Source organism: Haliotis asinina, chromosome 1, assembly GCF_037392515.1.
Source record: "Haliotis asinina isolate JCU_RB_2024 chromosome 1, JCU_Hal_asi_v2, whole genome shotgun sequence".
Classification (NCBI taxonomy): domain Eukaryota; kingdom Metazoa; phylum Mollusca; class Gastropoda; order Lepetellida; family Haliotidae; genus Haliotis; species Haliotis asinina.
The window spans coordinates 95,261,758-95,281,825 of NC_090280.1; the positions used below are offsets into that span (position 1 = coordinate 95,261,758).

At 44.9% G+C, this 20,068-nt stretch overlaps 1 protein-coding gene and 19 non-coding genes across 20 annotated transcripts in view; 1 reads left to right on the forward strand and 19 right to left on the reverse strand.

Moving 5' to 3' along the window:
- Positions 1-54: 54 nt before the first annotated feature.
- On the reverse strand, positions 55-128 carry Trnai-aau (transfer RNA isoleucine (anticodon AAU)). Its single transcript has one exon. It is a non-coding gene; the product is annotated as a tRNA-Ile (tRNA).
- A 593-nt stretch (positions 129-721) lies between these two features.
- On the reverse strand, positions 722-795 carry Trnai-aau (transfer RNA isoleucine (anticodon AAU)). Its single transcript has one exon. It is a non-coding gene; the product is annotated as a tRNA-Ile (tRNA).
- Positions 796-1,341: 546 nt separating this feature from the next.
- Trnai-aau (transfer RNA isoleucine (anticodon AAU)) lies at positions 1,342-1,415 on the reverse strand. The gene has a single exon. It is a non-coding gene; the product is annotated as a tRNA-Ile (tRNA).
- Positions 1,416-2,008: 593 nt separating this feature from the next.
- Trnai-aau (transfer RNA isoleucine (anticodon AAU)) lies at positions 2,009-2,082 on the reverse strand. Its single transcript has one exon. It is a non-coding gene; the product is annotated as a tRNA-Ile (tRNA).
- A 593-nt stretch (positions 2,083-2,675) lies between these two features.
- Trnai-aau (transfer RNA isoleucine (anticodon AAU)) lies at positions 2,676-2,749 on the reverse strand. The gene has a single exon. It is a non-coding gene; the product is annotated as a tRNA-Ile (tRNA).
- Positions 2,750-3,330: 581 nt separating this feature from the next.
- Trnai-aau (transfer RNA isoleucine (anticodon AAU)) lies at positions 3,331-3,404 on the reverse strand. Its single transcript has one exon. It is a non-coding gene; the product is annotated as a tRNA-Ile (tRNA).
- A 593-nt stretch (positions 3,405-3,997) lies between these two features.
- On the reverse strand, positions 3,998-4,071 carry Trnai-aau (transfer RNA isoleucine (anticodon AAU)). The gene has a single exon. It is a non-coding gene; the product is annotated as a tRNA-Ile (tRNA).
- A 593-nt stretch (positions 4,072-4,664) lies between these two features.
- Trnai-aau (transfer RNA isoleucine (anticodon AAU)) lies at positions 4,665-4,738 on the reverse strand. Its single transcript has one exon. It is a non-coding gene; the product is annotated as a tRNA-Ile (tRNA).
- A 546-nt stretch (positions 4,739-5,284) lies between these two features.
- On the reverse strand, positions 5,285-5,358 carry Trnai-aau (transfer RNA isoleucine (anticodon AAU)). Its single transcript has one exon. It is a non-coding gene; the product is annotated as a tRNA-Ile (tRNA).
- Positions 5,359-5,904: 546 nt separating this feature from the next.
- Trnai-aau (transfer RNA isoleucine (anticodon AAU)) lies at positions 5,905-5,978 on the reverse strand. Its single transcript has one exon. It is a non-coding gene; the product is annotated as a tRNA-Ile (tRNA).
- Positions 5,979-6,559: 581 nt separating this feature from the next.
- On the reverse strand, positions 6,560-6,633 carry Trnai-aau (transfer RNA isoleucine (anticodon AAU)). The gene has a single exon. It is a non-coding gene; the product is annotated as a tRNA-Ile (tRNA).
- A 581-nt stretch (positions 6,634-7,214) lies between these two features.
- On the reverse strand, positions 7,215-7,288 carry Trnai-aau (transfer RNA isoleucine (anticodon AAU)). The gene has a single exon. It is a non-coding gene; the product is annotated as a tRNA-Ile (tRNA).
- A 593-nt stretch (positions 7,289-7,881) lies between these two features.
- Positions 7,882-7,955, reverse strand: Trnai-aau (transfer RNA isoleucine (anticodon AAU)). Its single transcript has one exon. It is a non-coding gene; the product is annotated as a tRNA-Ile (tRNA).
- A 593-nt stretch (positions 7,956-8,548) lies between these two features.
- On the reverse strand, positions 8,549-8,622 carry Trnai-aau (transfer RNA isoleucine (anticodon AAU)). Its single transcript has one exon. It is a non-coding gene; the product is annotated as a tRNA-Ile (tRNA).
- Positions 8,623-9,215: 593 nt separating this feature from the next.
- Positions 9,216-9,289, reverse strand: Trnai-aau (transfer RNA isoleucine (anticodon AAU)). The gene has a single exon. It is a non-coding gene; the product is annotated as a tRNA-Ile (tRNA).
- A 581-nt stretch (positions 9,290-9,870) lies between these two features.
- Positions 9,871-9,944, reverse strand: Trnai-aau (transfer RNA isoleucine (anticodon AAU)). Its single transcript has one exon. It is a non-coding gene; the product is annotated as a tRNA-Ile (tRNA).
- A 581-nt stretch (positions 9,945-10,525) lies between these two features.
- On the reverse strand, positions 10,526-10,599 carry Trnai-aau (transfer RNA isoleucine (anticodon AAU)). Its single transcript has one exon. It is a non-coding gene; the product is annotated as a tRNA-Ile (tRNA).
- Positions 10,600-11,180: 581 nt separating this feature from the next.
- On the reverse strand, positions 11,181-11,254 carry Trnai-aau (transfer RNA isoleucine (anticodon AAU)). Its single transcript has one exon. It is a non-coding gene; the product is annotated as a tRNA-Ile (tRNA).
- Positions 11,255-11,800: 546 nt separating this feature from the next.
- Positions 11,801-11,874, reverse strand: Trnai-aau (transfer RNA isoleucine (anticodon AAU)). The gene has a single exon. It is a non-coding gene; the product is annotated as a tRNA-Ile (tRNA).
- Positions 11,875-12,094: 220 nt separating this feature from the next.
- Positions 12,095-20,068, forward strand: part of LOC137255762 (phosphatidylinositol 4-kinase alpha-like) — a 77,539-nt gene continuing 69,565 nt past the window's right edge. Inside the window, exon 1 of the mRNA XM_067793285.1 lies at positions 12,095-12,198. Within this exon, the coding sequence (XP_067649386.1) occupies positions 12,112-12,198 (87 nt within the window). The 5' untranslated portion in view covers positions 12,095-12,111. The remainder of the gene's footprint in view (positions 12,199-20,068) is intronic.

Below are 20,068 nucleotides of genomic sequence, written 5' to 3' on the forward strand. Positions count from 1 at the left end.
ACACAAACGGCCATTTGTGAGAAATAATGCATTGCAAAACATCAAAAACTTTCGTGGCCAATATGGGGCTCGAACCCATGACATCCGCGTTATTAGCACGGCGCTCTAACCAACTGAGCTAATCGGCCATCTTAACAACCATGGGAATAATAAGCAAGACATTCGCCTTCCACAAGGCCCTGACAAGCTGAGCTTGTCGGTTAAGCAACATGGTCGACACATGTATGCACGTGTACTGGGCACTTGTCTTTCTGTGCAAATGGATTGCTTACACCACACACGCACACACACATCACACATGTGTCCGCAATACATGGTCACCTCGTTTTCGGAAGATAAGTATCATGCAAAACTTCACAAACACCCTTGCCCTCTGACGGCTTGGATAGAAATATAAGGAACTTGGCACTTTTACGTAGTCTTCCACAAGAACATTGAACTATTCACCAATGAGAATAGAAAGGGAAAAGGATGAACCAGAAAACCTATACATATGTATATATATACACACGACTATGCGAAGGAACACACTCCTTCTCTGTGCTAGTCTATTATACTGGGTGCTCAAGTTTCAAAATGAAATGCAAATCAGATATGCTATATCCCGGAAAAGCCTTCATATGCGTCTCAACACCAACTCATTCAGAACAGGAAATACTGGAAAGAGACACAAACGGCCATTTGTGAGAAATAATGCATTGCAAAACATCAAAAACTTTCGTGGCCAATATGGGGCTCGAACCCATGACATCCGCGTTATTAGCACGGCGCTCTAACCAACTGAGCTAATCGGCCATCTTAACAACCATGGGAATAATAAGCAAGACATTCGCCTTCCACAAGGCCCTGACAAGCTGAGCTTGTCGGTTAAGCAACATGGTCGACACATGTATGCACGTGTACTGGGCACTTGTCTTTCTGTGCAAATGGATTGCTTACACCACACACGCACACACACATCACACATGTGTCCGCAATACATGGTCACCTCTTTTTCGGAAGATCAACTTCACAAACACCCTTGCCCTCTGACGGCTTGGATAGAAATATAAGGAACTTGGCACTTTTACGTAGTCTTCCACAAGAACATTGAACTCATCAAAACCTATACATATGTATATATATACACACGACTATGCGAAGGAACACACTCCTTCTCTGTGCTAGTCTATTATACTGGGTGCTCAAGTTTCAAAATGAAATGCAAATCAGATATGCTATATCCCGGAAAAGCCTTCATATGCGTCTCAACACCAACTCATTCAGAACAGGAAATACTGGAAAGAGACACAAACGGCCATTTGTGAGAAATAATGCATTGCAAAACATCAAAAACTTTCGTGGCCAATATGGGGCTCGAACCCATGACATCCGCGTTATTAGCACGGCGCTCTAACCAACTGAGCTAATCGGCCATCTTAACAACCATGGGAATAATAAGCAAGACATTCGCCTTCCACAAGGCCCTGACAAGCTGAGCTTGTCGGTTAAGCAACATGGTCGACACATGTATGCACGTGTACTGGGCACTTGTCTTTCTGTGCAAATGGATTGCTTACACCACACACGCACACACACATCACACATGTGTCCGCAATACATGGTCACCTCGTTTTCGGAAGATAAGTATCATGCAAAACTTCACAAACACCCTTGCCCTCTGACGGCTTGGATAGAAATATAAGGAACTTGGCACTTTTACGTAGTCTTCCACAAGAACATTGAACTATTCACCAATGAGAATAGAAAGGGAAAAGGATGAACCAGAAAACCTATACATATGTATATATATACACACGACTATGCGAAGGAACACACTCCTTCTCTGTGCTAGTCTATTATACTGGGTGCTCAAGTTTCAAAATGAAATGCAAATCAGATATGCTATATCCCGGAAAAGCCTTCATATGCGTCTCAACACCAACTCATTCAGAACAGGAAATACTGGAAAGAGACACAAACGGCCATTTGTGAGAAATAATGCATTGCAAAACATCAAAAACTTTCGTGGCCAATATGGGGCTCGAACCCATGACATCCGCGTTATTAGCACGGCGCTCTAACCAACTGAGCTAATCGGCCATCTTAACAAACATGGGAATAATAAGCAAGACATTCGCCTTCCACAAGGCCCTGACAAGCTGAGCTTGTCGGTTAAGCAACATGGTCGACACATGTATGCACGTGTACTGGGCACTTGTCTTTCTGTGCAAATGGATTGCTTACACCACACACGCACACACACATCACACATGTGTCCGCAATACATGGTCACCTCGTTTTCGGAAGATAAGTATCATGCAAAACTTCACAAACACCCTTGCCCTCTGACGGCTTGGATAGAAATATAAGGAACTTGGCACTTTTACGTAGTCTTCCACAAGAACATTGAACTATTCACCAATGAGAATAGAAAGGGAAAAGGATGAACCAGAAAACCTATACATATGTATATATATACACACGACTATGCGAAGGAACACACTCCTTCTCTGTGCTAGTCTATTATACTGGGTGCTCAAGTTTCAAAATGAAATGCAAATCAGATATGCTATATCCCGGAAAAGCCTTCATATGCGTCTCAACACCAACTCATTCAGAACAGGAAATACTGGAAAGAGACACAAACGGCCATTTGTGAGAAATAATGCATTGCAAAACATCAAAAACTTTCGTGGCCAATATGGGGCTCGAACCCATGACATCCGCGTTATTAGCACGGCGCTCTAACCAACTGAGCTAATCGGCCATCTTAACAACCATGGGAATAATAAGCAAGACATTCGCCTTCCACAAGGCCCTGACAAGCTGAGCTTGTCGGTTAAGCAACATGGTCGACACATGTATGCACGTGTACTGGGCACTTGTCTTTCTGTGCAAATGGATTGCTTACACCACACACGCACACACACATCACACATGTGTCCGCAATACATGGTCACCTCTTTTTCGGAAGATCAACTTCACAAACACCCTTGCCCTCTGACGGCTTGGATAGAAATATAAGGAACTTGGCACTTTTACGTAGTCTTCCACAAGAACATTGAACTATTCACCAATGAGAATAGAAAGGGAAAAGGATGAACCAGAAAACCTATACATATGTATATATATACACACGACTATGCGAAGGAACACACTCCTTCTCTGTGCTAGTCTATTATACTGGGTGCTCAAGTTTCAAAATGAAATGCAAATCAGATATGCTATATCCCGGAAAAGCCTTCATATGCGTCTCAACACCAACTCATTCAGAACAGGAAATACTGGAAAGAGACACAAACGGCCATTTGTGAGAAATAATGCATTGCAAAACATCAAAAACTTTCGTGGCCAATATGGGGCTCGAACCCATGACATCCGCGTTATTAGCACGGCGCTCTAACCAACTGAGCTAATCGGCCATCTTAACAACCATGGGAATAATAAGCAAGACATTCGCCTTCCACAAGGCCCTGACAAGCTGAGCTTGTCGGTTAAGCAACATGGTCGACACATGTATGCACGTGTACTGGGCACTTGTCTTTCTGTGCAAATGGATTGCTTACACCACACACGCACACACACATCACACATGTGTCCGCAATACATGGTCACCTCGTTTTCGGAAGATAAGTATCATGCAAAACTTCACAAACACCCTTGCCCTCTGACGGCTTGGATAGAAATATAAGGAACTTGGCACTTTTACGTAGTCTTCCACAAGAACATTGAACTATTCACCAATGAGAATAGAAAGGGAAAAGGATGAACCAGAAAACCTATACATATGTATATATATACACACGACTATGCGAAGGAACACACTCCTTCTCTGTGCTAGTCTATTATACTGGGTGCTCAAGTTTCAAAATGAAATGCAAATCAGATATGCTATATCCCGGAAAAGCCTTCATATGCGTCTCAACACCAACTCATTCAGAACAGGAAATACTGGAAAGAGACACAAACGGCCATTTGTGAGAAATAATGCATTGCAAAACATCAAAAACTTTCGTGGCCAATATGGGGCTCGAACCCATGACATCCGCGTTATTAGCACGGCGCTCTAACCAACTGAGCTAATCGGCCATCTTAACAACCATGGGAATAATAAGCAAGACATTCGCCTTCCACAAGGCCCTGACAAGCTGAGCTTGTCGGTTAAGCAACATGGTCGACACATGTATGCACGTGTACTGGGCACTTGTCTTTCTGTGCAAATGGATTGCTTACACCACACACGCACACACACATCACACATGTGTCCGCAATACATGGTCACCTCGTTTTCGGAAGATAAGTATCATGCAAAACTTCACAAACACCCTTGCCCTCTGACGGCTTGGATAGAAATATAAGGAACTTGGCACTTTTACGTAGTCTTCCACAAGAACATTGAACTATTCACCAATGAGAATAGAAAGGGAAAAGGATGAACCAGAAAACCTATACATATGTATATATATACACACGACTATGCGAAGGAACACACTCCTTCTCTGTGCTAGTCTATTATACTGGGTGCTCAAGTTTCAAAATGAAATGCAAATCAGATATGCTATATCCCGGAAAAGCCTTCATATGCGTCTCAACACCAACTCATTCAGAACAGGAAATACTGGAAAGAGACACAAACGGCCATTTGTGAGAAATAATGCATTGCAAAACATCAAAAACTTTCGTGGCCAATATGGGGCTCGAACCCATGACATCCGCGTTATTAGCACGGCGCTCTAACCAACTGAGCTAATCGGCCATCTTAACAACCATGGGAATAATAAGCAAGACATTCGCCTTCCACAAGGCCCTGACAAGCTGAGCTTGTCGGTTAAGCAACATGGTCGACACATGTATGCACGTGTACTGGGCACTTGTCTTTCTGTGCAAATGGATTGCTTACACCACACACGCACACACACATCACACATGTGTCCGCAATACATGGTCACCTCTTTTTCGGAAGATCAACTTCACAAACACCCTTGCCCTCTGACGGCTTGGATAGAAATATAAGGAACTTGGCACTTTTACGTAGTCTTCCACAAGAACATTGAACTCATCAAAACCTATACATATGTATATATATACACACGACTATGCGAAGGAACACACTCCTTCTCTGTGCTAGTCTATTATACTGGGTGCTCAAGTTTCAAAATGAAATGCAAATCAGATATGCTATATCCCGGAAAAGCCTTCATATGCGTCTCAACACCAACTCATTCAGAACAGGAAATACTGGAAAGAGACACAAACGGCCATTTGTGAGAAATAATGCATTGCAAAACATCAAAAACTTTCGTGGCCAATATGGGGCTCGAACCCATGACATCCGCGTTATTAGCACGGCGCTCTAACCAACTGAGCTAATCGGCCATCTTAACAACCATGGGAATAATAAGCAAGACATTCGCCTTCCACAAGGCCCTGACAAGCTGAGCTTGTCGGTTAAGCAACATGGTCGACACATGTATGCACGTGTACTGGGCACTTGTCTTTCTGTGCAAATGGATTGCTTACACCACACACGCACACACACATCACACATGTGTCCGCAATACATGGTCACCTCTTTTTCGGAAGATCAACTTCACAAACACCCTTGCCCTCTGACGGCTTGGATAGAAATATAAGGAACTTGGCACTTTTACGTAGTCTTCCACAAGAACATTGAACTCATCAAAACCTATACATATGTATATATATACACACGACTATGCGAAGGAACACACTCCTTCTCTGTGCTAGTCTATTATACTGGGTGCTCAAGTTTCAAAATGAAATGCAAATCAGATATGCTATATCCCGGAAAAGCCTTCATATGCGTCTCAACACCAACTCATTCAGAACAGGAAATACTGGAAAGAGACACAAACGGCCATTTGTGAGAAATAATGCATTGCAAAACATCAAAAACTTTCGTGGCCAATATGGGGCTCGAACCCATGACATCCGCGTTATTAGCACGGCGCTCTAACCAACTGAGCTAATCGGCCATCTTATCAACCATGGGAATAATAAGCAAGACATTCGCCTTCCACAAGGCCCTGACAAGCTGAGCTTGTCGGTTAAGCAACATGGTCGACACATGTATGCACGTGTACTGGGCACTTGTCTTTCTGTGCAAATGGATTGCTTACACCACACACGCACACACACATCACACATGTGTCCGCAATACATGGTCACCTCGTTTTCGGAAGATCAACTTCACAAACACCCTTGCCCTCTGACGGCTTGGATAGAAATATAAGGAACTTGGCACTTTTACGTAGTCTTCCACAAGAACATTGAACTATTCACCAATGAGAATAGAAAGGGAAAAGGATGAACCAGAAAACCTATACATATGTATATATATACACACGACTATGCGAAGGAACACACTCCTTCTCTGTGCTAGTCTATTATACTGGGTGCTCAAGTTTCAAAATGAAATGCAAATCAGATATGCTATATCCCGGAAAAGCCTTCATATGCGTCTCAACACCAACTCATTCAGAACAGGAAATACTGGAAAGAGACACAAACGGCCATTTGTGAGAAATAATGCATTGCAAAACATCAAAAACTTTCGTGGCCAATATGGGGCTCGAACCCATGACATCCGCGTTATTAGCACGGCGCTCTAACCAACTGAGCTAATCGGCCATCTTAACAACCATGGGAATAATAAGCAAGACATTCGCCTTCCACAAGGCCCTGACAAGCTGAGCTTGTCGGTTAAGCAACATGGTCGACACATGTATGCACGTGTACTGGGCACTTGTCTTTCTGTGCAAATGGATTGCTTACACCACACACGCACACACACATCACACATGTGTCCGCAATACATGGTCACCTCTTTTTCGGAAGATCAACTTCACAAACACCCTTGCCCTCTGACGGCTTGGATAGAAATATAAGGAACTTGGCACTTTTACGTAGTCTTCCACAAGAACATTGAACTATTCACCAATGAGAATAGAAAGGGAAAAGGATGAACCAGAAAACCTATACATATGTATATATATACACACGACTATGCGAAGGAACACACTCCTTCTCTGTGCTAGTCTATTATACTGGGTGCTCAAGTTTCAAAATGAAATGCAAATCAGATATGCTATATCCCGGAAAAGCCTTCATATGCGTCTCAACACCAACTCATTCAGAACAGGAAATACTGGAAAGAGACACAAACGGCCATTTGTGAGAAATAATGCATTGCAAAACATCAAAAACTTTCGTGGCCAATATGGGGCTCGAACCCATGACATCCGCGTTATTAGCACGGCGCTCTAACCAACTGAGCTAATCGGCCATCTTAACAACCATGGGAATAATAAGCAAGACATTCGCCTTCCACAAGGCCCTGACAAGCTGAGCTTGTCGGTTAAGCAACATGGTCGACACATGTATGCACGTGTACTGGGCACTTGTCTTTCTGTGCAAATGGATTGCTTACACCACACACGCACACACACATCACACATGTGTCCGCAATACATGGTCACCTCGTTTTCGGAAGATAAGTATCATGCAAAACTTCACAAACACCCTTGCCCTCTGACGGCTTGGATAGAAATATAAGGAACTTGGCACTTTTACGTAGTCTTCCACAAGAACATTGAACTATTCACCAATGAGAATAGAAAGGGAAAAGGATGAACCAGAAAACCTATACATATGTATATATATACACACGACTATGCGAAGGAACACACTCCTTCTCTGTGCTAGTCTATTATACTGGGTGCTCAAGTTTCAAAATGAAATGCAAATCAGATATGCTATATCCCGGAAAAGCCTTCATATGCGTCTCAACACCAACTCATTCAGAACAGGAAATACTGGAAAGAGACACAAACGGCCATTTGTGAGAAATAATGCATTGCAAAACATCAAAAACTTTCGTGGCCAATATGGGGCTCGAACCCATGACATCCGCGTTATTAGCACGGCGCTCTAACCAACTGAGCTAATCGGCCATCTTAACAACCATGGGAATAATAAGCAAGACATTCGCCTTCCACAAGGCCCTGACAAGCTGAGCTTGTCGGTTAAGCAACATGGTCGACACATGTATGCACGTGTACTGGGCACTTGTCTTTCTGTGCAAATGGATTGCTTACACCACACACGCACACACACATCACACATGTGTCCGCAATACATGGTCACCTCGTTTTCGGAAGATAAGTATCATGCAAAACTTCACAAACACCCTTGCCCTCTGACGGCTTGGATAGAAATATAAGGAACTTGGCACTTTTACGTAGTCTTCCACAAGAACATTGAACTATTCACCAATGAGAATAGAAAGGGAAAAGGATGAACCAGAAAACCTATACATATGTATATATATACACACGACTATGCGAAGGAACACACTCCTTCTCTGTGCTAGTCTATTATACTGGGTGCTCAAGTTTCAAAATGAAATGCAAATCAGATATGCTATATCCCGGAAAAGCCTTCATATGCGTCTCAACACCAACTCATTCAGAACAGGAAATACTGGAAAGAGACACAAACGGCCATTTGTGAGAAATAATGCATTGCAAAACATCAAAAACTTTCGTGGCCAATATGGGGCTCGAACCCATGACATCCGCGTTATTAGCACGGCGCTCTAACCAACTGAGCTAATCGGCCATCTTAACAACCATGGGAATAATAAGCAAGACATTCGCCTTCCACAAGGCCCTGACAAGCTGAGCTTGTCGGTTAAGCAACATGGTCGACACATGTATGCACGTGTACTGGGCACTTGTCTTTCTGTGCAAATGGATTGCTTACACCACACACGCACACACACATCACACATGTGTCCGCAATACATGGTCACCTCGTTTTCGGAAGATAAGTATCATGCAAAACTTCACAAACACCCTTGCCCTCTGACGGCTTGGATAGAAATATAAGGAACTTGGCACTTTTACGTAGTCTTCCACAAGAACATTGAACTATTCACCAATGAGAATAGAAAGGGAAAAGGATGAACCAGAAAACCTATACATATGTATATATATACACACGACTATGCGAAGGAACACACTCCTTCTCTGTGCTAGTCTATTATACTGGGTGCTCAAGTTTCAAAATGAAATGCAAATCAGATATGCTATATCCCGGAAAAGCCTTCATATGCGTCTCAACACCAACTCATTCAGAACAGGAAATACTGGAAAGAGACACAAACGGCCATTTGTGAGAAATAATGCATTGCAAAACATCAAAAACTTTCGTGGCCAATATGGGGCTCGAACCCATGACATCCGCGTTATTAGCACGGCGCTCTAACCAACTGAGCTAATCGGCCATCTCAACAAACATGGGAATAATAAGCAAGACATTCGCCTTCCACAAGGCCCTGACAAGCTGAGCTTGTCGGTTAAGCAACATGGTCGACACATGTATGCACGTGTACTGGGCACTTATCTTTCTGTGCAAATGGATTGCTTACACCACACACGCACACACACATCACACATGTGTCCGCAATACATGGTCACCTCTTTTTCGGAAGATCAACTTCACAAACACCCTTGCCCTCTGACGGCTTGGATAGAAATATAAGGAACTTGGCACTTTTACGTAGTCTTCCACAAGAACATTGAACTATTCACCAATGAGAATAGAAAGGGAAAAGGATGAACCAGAAAACCTATACATATGTATATATATACACACGACTATGCGAAGGAACACACTCCTTCTCTGTGCTAGTCTATTATACTGGGTGCTCAAGTTTCAAAATGAAATGCAAATCAGATATGCTATATCCCGGAAAAGCCTTCATATGCGTCTCAACACCAACTCATTCAGAACAGGAAATACTGGAAAGAGACACAAACGGCCATTTGTGAGAAATAATGCATTGCAAAACATCAAAAACTTTCGTGGCCAATATGGGGCTCGAACCCATGACATCCGCGTTATTAGCACGGCGCTCTAACCAACTGAGCTAATCGGCCATCTTAACAACCATGGGAATAATAAGCAAGACATTCGCCTTCCACAAGGCCCTGACAAGCTGAGCTTGTCGGTTAAGCAACATGGTCGACACATGTATGCACGTGTACTGGGCACTTATCTTTCTGTGCAAATGGATTGCTTACACCACACACGCACACACACATCACACATGTGTCCGCAATACATGGTCACCTCTTTTTCGGAAGATCAACTTCACAAACACCCTTGCCCTCTGACGGCTTGGATAGAAATATAAGGAACTTGGCACTTTTACGTAGTCTTCCACAAGAACATTGAACTATTCACCAATGAGAATAGAAAGGGAAAAGGATGAACCAGAAAACCTATACATATGTATATATATACACACGACTATGCGAAGGAACACACTCCTTCTCTGTGCTAGTCTATTATACTGGGTGCTCAAGTTTCAAAATGAAATGCAAATCAGATATGCTATATCCCGGAAAAGCCTTCATATGCGTCTCAACACCAACTCATTCAGAACAGGAAATACTGGAAAGAGACACAAACGGCCATTTGTGAGAAATAATGCATTGCAAAACATCAAAAACTTTCGTGGCCAATATGGGGCTCGAACCCATGACATCCGCGTTATTAGCACGGCGCTCTAACCAACTGAGCTAATCGGCCATCTTAACAAACATGGGAATAATAAGCAAGACATTCGCCTTCCACAAGGCCCTGACAAGCTGAGCTTGTCGGTTAAGCAACATGGTCGACACATGTATGCACGTGTACTGGGCACTTATCTTTCTGTGCAAATGGATTGCTTACACCACACACGCACACACACATCACACATGTGTCCGCAATACATGGTCACCTCTTTTTCGGAAGATCAACTTCACAAACACCCTTGCCCTCTGACGGCTTGGATAGAAATATAAGGAACTTGGCACTTTTACGTAGTCTTCCACAAGAACATTGAACTATTCACCAATGAGAATAGAAAGGGAAAAGGATGAACCAGAAAACCTATACATATGTATATATATACACACGACTATGCGAAGGAACACACTCCTTCTCTGTGCTAGTCTATTATACTGGGTGCTCAAGTTTCAAAATGAAATGCAAATCAGATATGCTATATCCCGGAAAAGCCTTCATATGCGTCTCAACACCAACTCATTCAGAACAGGAAATACTGGAAAGAGACACAAACGGCCATTTGTGAGAAATAATGCATTGCAAAACATCAAAAACTTTCGTGGCCAATATGGGGCTCGAACCCATGACATCCGCGTTATTAGCACGGCGCTCTAACCAACTGAGCTAATCGGCCATCTCAACAAACATGGGAATAATAAGCAAGACATTCGCCTTCCACAAGGCCCTGACAAGCTGAGCTTGTCGGTTAAGCAACATGGTCGACACATGTATGCACGTGTACTGGGCACTTGTCTTTCTGTGCAAATGGATTGCTTACACCACACACGCACACACACATCACACATGTGTCCGCAATACATGGTCACCTCTTTTTCGGAAGATCAACTTCACAAACACCCTTGCCCTCTGACGGCTTGGATAGAAATATAAGGAACTTGGCACTTTTACGTAGTCTTCCACAAGAACATTGAACTCATCAAAACCTATACATATGTATATATATACACACGACTATGCGAAGGAACACACTCCTTCTCTGTGCTAGTCTATTATACTGGGTGCTCAAGTTTCAAAATGAAATGCAAATCAGATATGCTATATCCCGGAAAAGCCTTCATATGCGTCTCAACACCAACTCATTCAGAACAGGAAATACTGGAAAGAGACACAAACGGCCATTTGTGAGAAATAATGCATTGCAAAACATCAAAAACTTTCGTGGCCAATATGGGGCTCGAACCCATGACATCCGCGTTATTAGCACGGCGCTCTAACCAACTGAGCTAATCGGCCATGTTAACAGCCATATGAATGATATTGTGTAGATGCCCGTTCACGACAACTCGAGTGCTTTTTCTTTAGTTTGAGTTGTTTTAAGAGAAAAATAGGATAATGTAATGAAACAGAGCTAACGTGAACTTACATGCTCAGTTTTGAGCGGAAAGGATTATTTGATTCGTGTTCAAATACTTATTTTTGACTGCAACCGGTCGCGGTCACGAAGGGCAAGGGAGACAACCCAGCTAAACAATGGCGGACGAGAAGTGTTCTCACGCCAGGATGCTTCTTCAACTTGCAAGGTCTCTTGGCATGATTAAACCCACGCCTTGGCTAAAGGTAAGAATGGTCATTGAGGCTTTAGTTGTAGTTCTCTTCTTTTCTGCACTCCGTAGCTGTGGCATGAATCAATGTCAAGTAATGTCTCCGATGCCCCTGTCAAAACAGTTCTTGTCCCTGCCCACTTGATTAATCTGTGTGGCAAGCGACACCTTTCTGTGCTTTCATGATAGTTACAGTCGCCTATGAAAGAGTGCATCATAAACACATAGCCAAAGTAATGAATGTCTGATGAGAGCTGATGATGAATGTACAACCCATGAACGGGACGTTGATTTTACGCCAGTGTTGACAACTTGCCGGTTTTGACAGTTTTCACTGTATTTCATCAATTGCTCCAGCACAAGCAACAATTATTCATAAGCTTTCTTCACACCATGTACAGTAAGCTATATTTCTGAAAATGTTTGGCTACCTGCTAGAACATTGGTTTGTGCCCATTGGCAATATCAGATAAACTACCTCTCTGTTAGCAGTGCAAGTTACATTTTTCATCATGTAGCAGAAAACTATAATTCTGCTTACATACATCATTGCTGTTGATAGCGTTGACCTACAATGTCTAAAATTCAACATTCCAGTTGGTTGATCATGCTTGAGCAGCATTTGCATAATTTTAGAGAAAACAACTGGCCTTTTAGATTTTCAAAGATATCAGGACTGGCAAACTTGTAGCTTATTGGTAGTTGAACACTGCAGCCAATGTTCAAGCTATCTGTGAAAGTCTGTTTATGTGCCAGACAATTCAGTGATTGACATTATGAGTATCGGTCCACACAATGTGGGTATGATGACACTGTTGACCATCCAGTCACACTAATTATGCCTCATACAACAAGCATTGGTTCCTGGAGACCAGACAAACTAGTGACATTAGAGGCAACTGTCCGCACAATGTGGATATGATGGAAAGTCGGACTGTCCAATCCCATATGACAAGCTTTGGTTGCTGAAGAGCAATTTTAACAAATCCTTATTGAGCTGGACTGGCAGTGGCCATACCTGCATTGCTTCTGGTTTGGAAAGGATAAGATCAGAGATTTATCCAGGGTTCTGTGGCAGGCATATGTACTGGACTAAGAGTTGACACTGTTTTGACAGAAGTGGGTATGAAATGTAACTACTATGGAATCTTGTTTTCTCCATAATCTGGCCTACTCTCTGACTCCCTGCAAAAATTGTTCTTAATTTGTCATTAATGCATGCTCCTTAATCGTGATTCTCATAACTATTGATTAATCAACTTGCTATGAGAACAATCCTTTGTAATCCGGACAGAGTGTATCAGATATATCTTGAAGCGAAATGAACATCAGTACCATTTACAGACTTTCCAATGAAAGTATAAATGATACATTGGGTAGCAATAAAAGAAAAAAAAAAATATTCAAGTTGTTGGTTGTCCTTAACAAAGGGGGATAACCCACTGTGGCATATTGATGGTAATCATGAGGTTAGGTGCTCTATTGCTGTGTTGGATTGAGATGTGAGTTATGTCCCCTTGCGTCACATGCAGAAAGGCAATTAAAGATTTGAGACATGGTTTTAGCAGACTACATGGTGTTCTGTAGTTTCTCTTCTGCCAAGGTTAAGAACACAATACAGTGTCTGCCTGAATGCACAAAACTGTCTGATTTGGACTGCTTTACAATCCTGACAAATGATGTGGACCCAGGCCAGTCTGTAATACACAGATTCCACTGTAATATTTGGAGTAGGTTTCCAGATTTGCCATGGAAGCATTTAACGAGTCAGAACCCATGCTAACATTTCAGTGTTTTCCAGATGGGATTAAGGGTCTAACCATGCTTGATTGATCACGATTGTTAACCACCCAGCAGTACTTTATCAATAGGTGTATGACATGACGAGCCAATACATCAATAGTTGCATCAACTATCGATACTGTCATTTTATTTCATTTTATGCTCTGTCCTACAGACCTACCTCCCACGGGATTGATCTCTATTTTTGCAGTAATATAAGGGCATGTTGAGTTGAACCCTTACCAAAATGGCAGTTCAAGCAGACAGCAGGGATTTTGTGAATATCAAAATCATAAACTATACAGCAGCTAAGTAAGCTATATGGGAACATTTTGGGTTTGTGAAAACAAACAAAACATCAGCTATTATCTGCCATCATCACACTGTTTGAGTGAAATCAGTTAATGTGAAGTATTTGCCACTTGCCAGTTATGTTGATCTACCTTTCAACTTGAGTCACCAAAATATCTGATGACGTTTTTTTTGTGAGATTTCTTGACACTTTCATAGTGACAATAGATTATTGTCCTCTTTAAATCCATTGAATCTGATGACAGTTGAGTGTTCAGTGCAATGGATAATTTTTTTCATCTTCGTATTGTTAAAACTAAAAAATGTTTGATTTTCAACCTTTACACACAGAAAGTGTTTTCTGTTGAAACTGAAAGGTGAGTATTTGTCAAAGTTGTGACCGAGCCACAGAGCCAGTATTTATTACCTGATTTGAATGTTATTTTAGATCCAATGTTGTGGCGATCAAAATGTCTGCAGGCAATGGCAGCATGCAATAGTCTATCAAGATCGCAATGGCAGCATGCAATAGTCTATCAACATGGCAATGGTAGCATGCAATAGTCTATCAACATGGCAGTGGTAACATGCAATAGTCTATCAACATGGCAATGGTAGCATGCAATAGTCTATCAACATCGCAATGGTAACATGCAATAGTCTATCAACATCGCAATGGTAACATGCAATAGTCTATCAACATCGCAATGGTAACATGCAATAGTCTATCAACATCGCAATGGTAACATACAATAGTCTATCAACATCGCAATGTTAACATGCAATAGTCTGTCAAGATCGCAGTGGTAACATACAATAGTCTATCAACATCGCAATGGTAACATGCAATAGTCTGTCAAGATCGCAATGGTAGCATGCAATAGTCTATCAACATCGCAATGGTAACATGCAATAGTCTATCAATATCACAACAGTTTCTTGGACCTTAATAGTCAACCCTACTCTTCTGAGGGGACACAAAATTTCGAACAAACCTGTAGAGGTTGCAGATTCTTTGAATAGAGTCCTCCTTGGGGTACTTATAAGCATTTAAATGTTCTTTAAATTCTTACGACAGTTGTAACTATATTTTTTCAACAAAATATATACAAAACAAAAAACATCGTTTTTGCCTTGTGAGACCACCCCTACAGGGCCCCTGGCCCTGTGACAGCCAAGAGCAGGTAACTCTTCAGACTATAGCCTCCATCAAAACACTTCCATTCTGTAAGCAATACAGACAGAATGTGGGCAGGTGCGTGACCGTACCCCAAGGAGGACTCTATTCAAAGAATCTGCAACCTCTACAGGTTTGTTCGATTCTTTTTCATAGAGATCCTCCTTGGGGTACTTATAAGCATAAGACAGACTCCTAAAGACTGATCTTAGGGAGAGGCATTCTGTCTGCTCATAAACCTGACATAAGATGATAACCTTTATTACGAACTGAAAGTAACAAGGGATCAAACTTACCTGGTCACGTGACCTTCTGTGCCTTGCGGCGGGGGTGCGGACCAGGGCCAGGCTATTATACGGTCTAACCCTACCATTCTACAAGAAGCCGTAGGGTGCCTAAAAAATTGTCCCCCCCTCTTTTTTTTTCTCAAAAAACGGGAGCCGAGACAGACAGATCATATGATCATTCGTCAAATGATCGTTCGTCAAATGCAAGGGTAGCTCAATCGGCTAGGGCACTCGTGCCCTGCCCACTGGTGAGAACTGACTGGCCAAACCGAGCACGCTCGCTTGACAATCTGTCTAACTGGTAATGACGGATGAACGTGCTCGGTCGGCTCCAAATAGCCGCAGAGCAGATCTCCTCAATGGGCAAGGCAGACACATATGCCTTAGACGTCGCCACAGCCCTAACCGAATGAGCTTTCAAACCCTCAGGGGGCGTACAACCTTTCGAGGTGTATCCCATACAAATGGCAGAGACAAGCCACCTAGATATGGTCTGCTTGTTTGCCGGAAGGCCAGCCTTGCCACCACCATAACAGCAGAACAATTGATCATTCTTCCTAATGTCTTTTGTTCGTTTGATATAAGCCTTCAGGGTCTTACGGACATCTAAGACGTGAGCACGTCGATGAGAGGTACCGGGCGGCGAAGGCTGTGTGAAAGCAGGCAGCTGAATAGGCGCCGTTACGTGAAAGGTGCTATCTCTCTTAGGACGGTAAGTATCTGGCAATCGAATGCTCACTCTGTCTTTGTGAAACACCGTTAATTCAGGGTTGGCGGACATAGCGTGTATGTCGCCTACCCGCCTGCCAGAAGTTACCGCCACAAGAAAAGCAGTCTTCCATGTCAACAGCTGGAGGGACAGAGCCAACAGATTGTGAAAAAGAGGACCGGACAGCCAATCAAGAACGACTGGCAAGTCCCACGGGGGACTAATCCGCCGTACAGACAGACGGATTCTGTCCACGCCTGCAAGGAAGCGCTGAACTAGAGGGTGCTGCCCCAAAAATGCACCATCGACAGGAATGTGGAAGGCAGAGATTGCCGTGGAGTAACCTCTAACTGTAGAAGCGGCCAGACCAGCTTCCAGTTTAGATTGTAAAAAGTCCAACACAGATACTAGATCTGCAGAAAAGGGATCGAGAATCCCCCTGTCGACACACCAGCGCGCATGACAGGCCCATCTATCCTCATATTGAACGTTCGTCGAATCCCTCCGCGAAGCCAGAATTGTGTCTGCAACTGGTGCAGGAATTCCTCTCGCATGGAGGCGATTCCGGACAGCGGCCAAGCCACCCACTGAATCCTTGGATTGGGGTGTGGCGCTCCATTCTGGGATAGTAAGTCCAGTCGAAAGGATAATAGAACAGGAGGCTGAGCCAGAAACCTGAGAATTACCGGAAACCAGCTTTGAGCCGACCAAAGCGGTGCCAGAAGCACAAGTAGCTGAGCCGGTTGTGCGGTCAGCTGCAAGAGGACTCATGAGATCAGAGGAACTGGTTGGAACGCCCACAATAATCCCGAATATCCCCCGATGCAGCATCCACTCGTGTGGGGCTAGTATACGTCTCGATAGCGCATCCGCGCGGACATTGTCTATGCCCGGGAGTTAACAGGAAGTACCCGAATGTCGAACTGGTCGCACCACAGCAGAAACTGCCACGCCTCCTGAAGGAGGGACGGACACACTGTGCCGCCTTGCTTCAGGATATACGTCATAGCGGTCTGGTTATCCATCTCTAGGCGAACCACTTGACCCCGCACTGACTCCACAAAGCTCTCGAACACACGGTGGACTGCTCTCAATTCCAACACATTGATGTGTAGGGTAACTTCATCCTCAGCCCAACGGCCCGAGACTGATAGTTCGCCCAGGACGCCCCCCCCCCCAGCCTGTGAGGGAAGCGTCCATCTGAATCAAGAGGGAAGGTGTCGGTGTCTCTAAGGGTATCCCCCTGGACAGATTTCTGACTTCCGTCCACCACCGCAGGTGAGGTATCAACCAAGCGGGAGTCTCGAGCACAGTCTCGCAGCTCTCTGCATGGGACCACAACTGGGCTAACGCCTGTTGAATGGGTCGCATCCTCAACCTCGCACGCCAGACCACGTCCACTGTAGCCCATAGTGCCCAGCAAATGAAGCCAAGTTCTTGCTGTGGCCCTGGGGAACTCGAGAAACTGAAAAACAAATCTCTGAACTTTGACAATGCTGTCTGGGGCTAGGGAAACAATCCCCTGAGCCGTATTGAACCGTGCCCCTAAGAACACCAGATCCTGCGTGGGTGTCAGGTCTGATTTCTTGAGATTGATGATCCAGCCGAGCTTCAACAGGATGTCCATCACTTGGTGTGTGGCATCATGTGATAACAGGAACCCGAGGGCCCTCAAAAGCCAATCGTCCAGGTACGGATGACAACACCTGCCCTGTGGCCTGGCTAGGTGAGCCGGAATCAACATAAGTTTGGTGAACACCCTCGGTGCTGTGGAGATGCCGAAGGGTAGAACCCGAAACTGATAACACTTCCTGTCGAACGAAAACAGAAGGTATTTCTTGAACTCGGAGTGTATCGGAACATGGAGGTAAGCGTCCTTGAGATCGATTGACGTGAGTCAATCCCCTGTCTCCACTGAAGAGATCACTGACCGCAGTGTCTCCATCCTGAAGGACGGAACCTCTATGAGCTTGTTCAGCCCCTTGAGATTTAAGATAGGTCTGAACCCTCCGTCCTTCTTGGTCACAAGGAAGTACGTGGAATAAAACCCGTCTTCTTGTTGACCTTCCGGAACCACCTGGATGGCAGCCTTGTCCAGTAACGACTGGACCTCGGCACGGAGGACCTCTGCTTTTTCCCGGGAGAACAGCACCGGCGTGTGCCGAATCCCTGAGAAACATGGAGGGTCTTGCTTCCACTGTGGCATATGGCCATCCCTGACTGTGGACAGGACCCAGGGATTTGAAGTGGCTGCCTGCCATTCCGAAAGGAATAGTGACAGCCTGCCGCCTACAGGGACTTCTGGCGCAAGGCAATGTACCCCCACATTCGGCAGTTCTCCGCCTGCTTGTGCGGGGGACACCAAAGGCTCTGGGCAAATGTTTAACGGGAAGCCGGGGCAGGCTTCCCTTTGCCCCGAAAAGGCTGCTGTTGCTGCGACTGCTGCAACGCAGGCCCCTTGCCTTTGACTTTCGCCCTCTTGCTTCGTTTGTGCTGCAGCGGAGCAGTCCACTTAGCATCTTCCTTTGCCGGCGCCGAAGGGTAAGCCGAAGCAAGAGTGGGAGGCCGTTGGCGAGACGAGGAGGGTTGCTCTGACAAGGGCTTAGAGTCCTTGAAAGTGCTAACAGCCTCCGCGGCCTCCTGCACAACCTGCAGTGCCCAAGGAAAGAGGGAAGATCCCAACCTGTAGGTACCCGAAAGGAGCGGATTCACTTTCTCCCCAACCAGTGATGGGAGCAGGCGCAACCTCGCCTCGGCGACCTTCGTAGGCGCGAACGCCTCCCCTGGAAGCCGTAACTCCAAGGGGTCGGGCTCCGACACAGGAATAGAAACCTGAGGTAAGACCTCGGCAATCTTTTCTCTAACCTGTTTGAGGGACGAACCGAACGAGTACGTGACCTCCGACTCACACTCCTCCCCAATCCCCTCCTCCTCGATATCCATCTCCTCACGCTCCTCAGATAGAGGGTGCTACCAAGACGGAACTCGAAGGAACCGAAAGACTCAGAAGGGCCGAGCCACTAGGTTCGCCCCTGCCAGAGACCGAACTAGGTCGCCTGGGCAACTGAGGCAAGCCCCCCATCAGAGGGTGACCCGAGAGCCCAGGAAATGGAAGGGGTGTCGATGCCCCCAGCGGCTGGGCAGCACTAGGCTGCCTGCCCACTGTGGCACTAGGCACGCTGACCGAGGTCGAGCCGCCGACACCGGACGTCGCTGCCCCACCTGCCCCACGGGACAAGCTGGGGCCGACTGCCCTAGGCAAATCCGACCGAGCGCCCGAAGCGCAGGACGGCTGGCCAGAGGGAGGAGCGTTCTCCGAGCCTAAACCCGGACCGCGGCCTCCCTCAAGTGAACCACCATGACCGCTCAATGAAGATCGGGCGTCAAGTTCCTTTCGGAAACCCGACAGCGCCGAATCTATCTTTGATTGGACCGAAGACATCTGTTGCTGAAACAAGGCATTAATTGAATCAACAGAGATTAATGGTGCTTGCAAAGTGGGGGTAGGTGCAGAGGATACAGTGGCAGAAGAAGGGGAAGGGTCCCTAGACACCCTGACCTTCTTAGCAGACCCCTCCGAAGAGGAAGCTGCGCCTTTCTTTTTGTGGGAACACTTAGATGGAGGGTCCTGAGCCCAAAT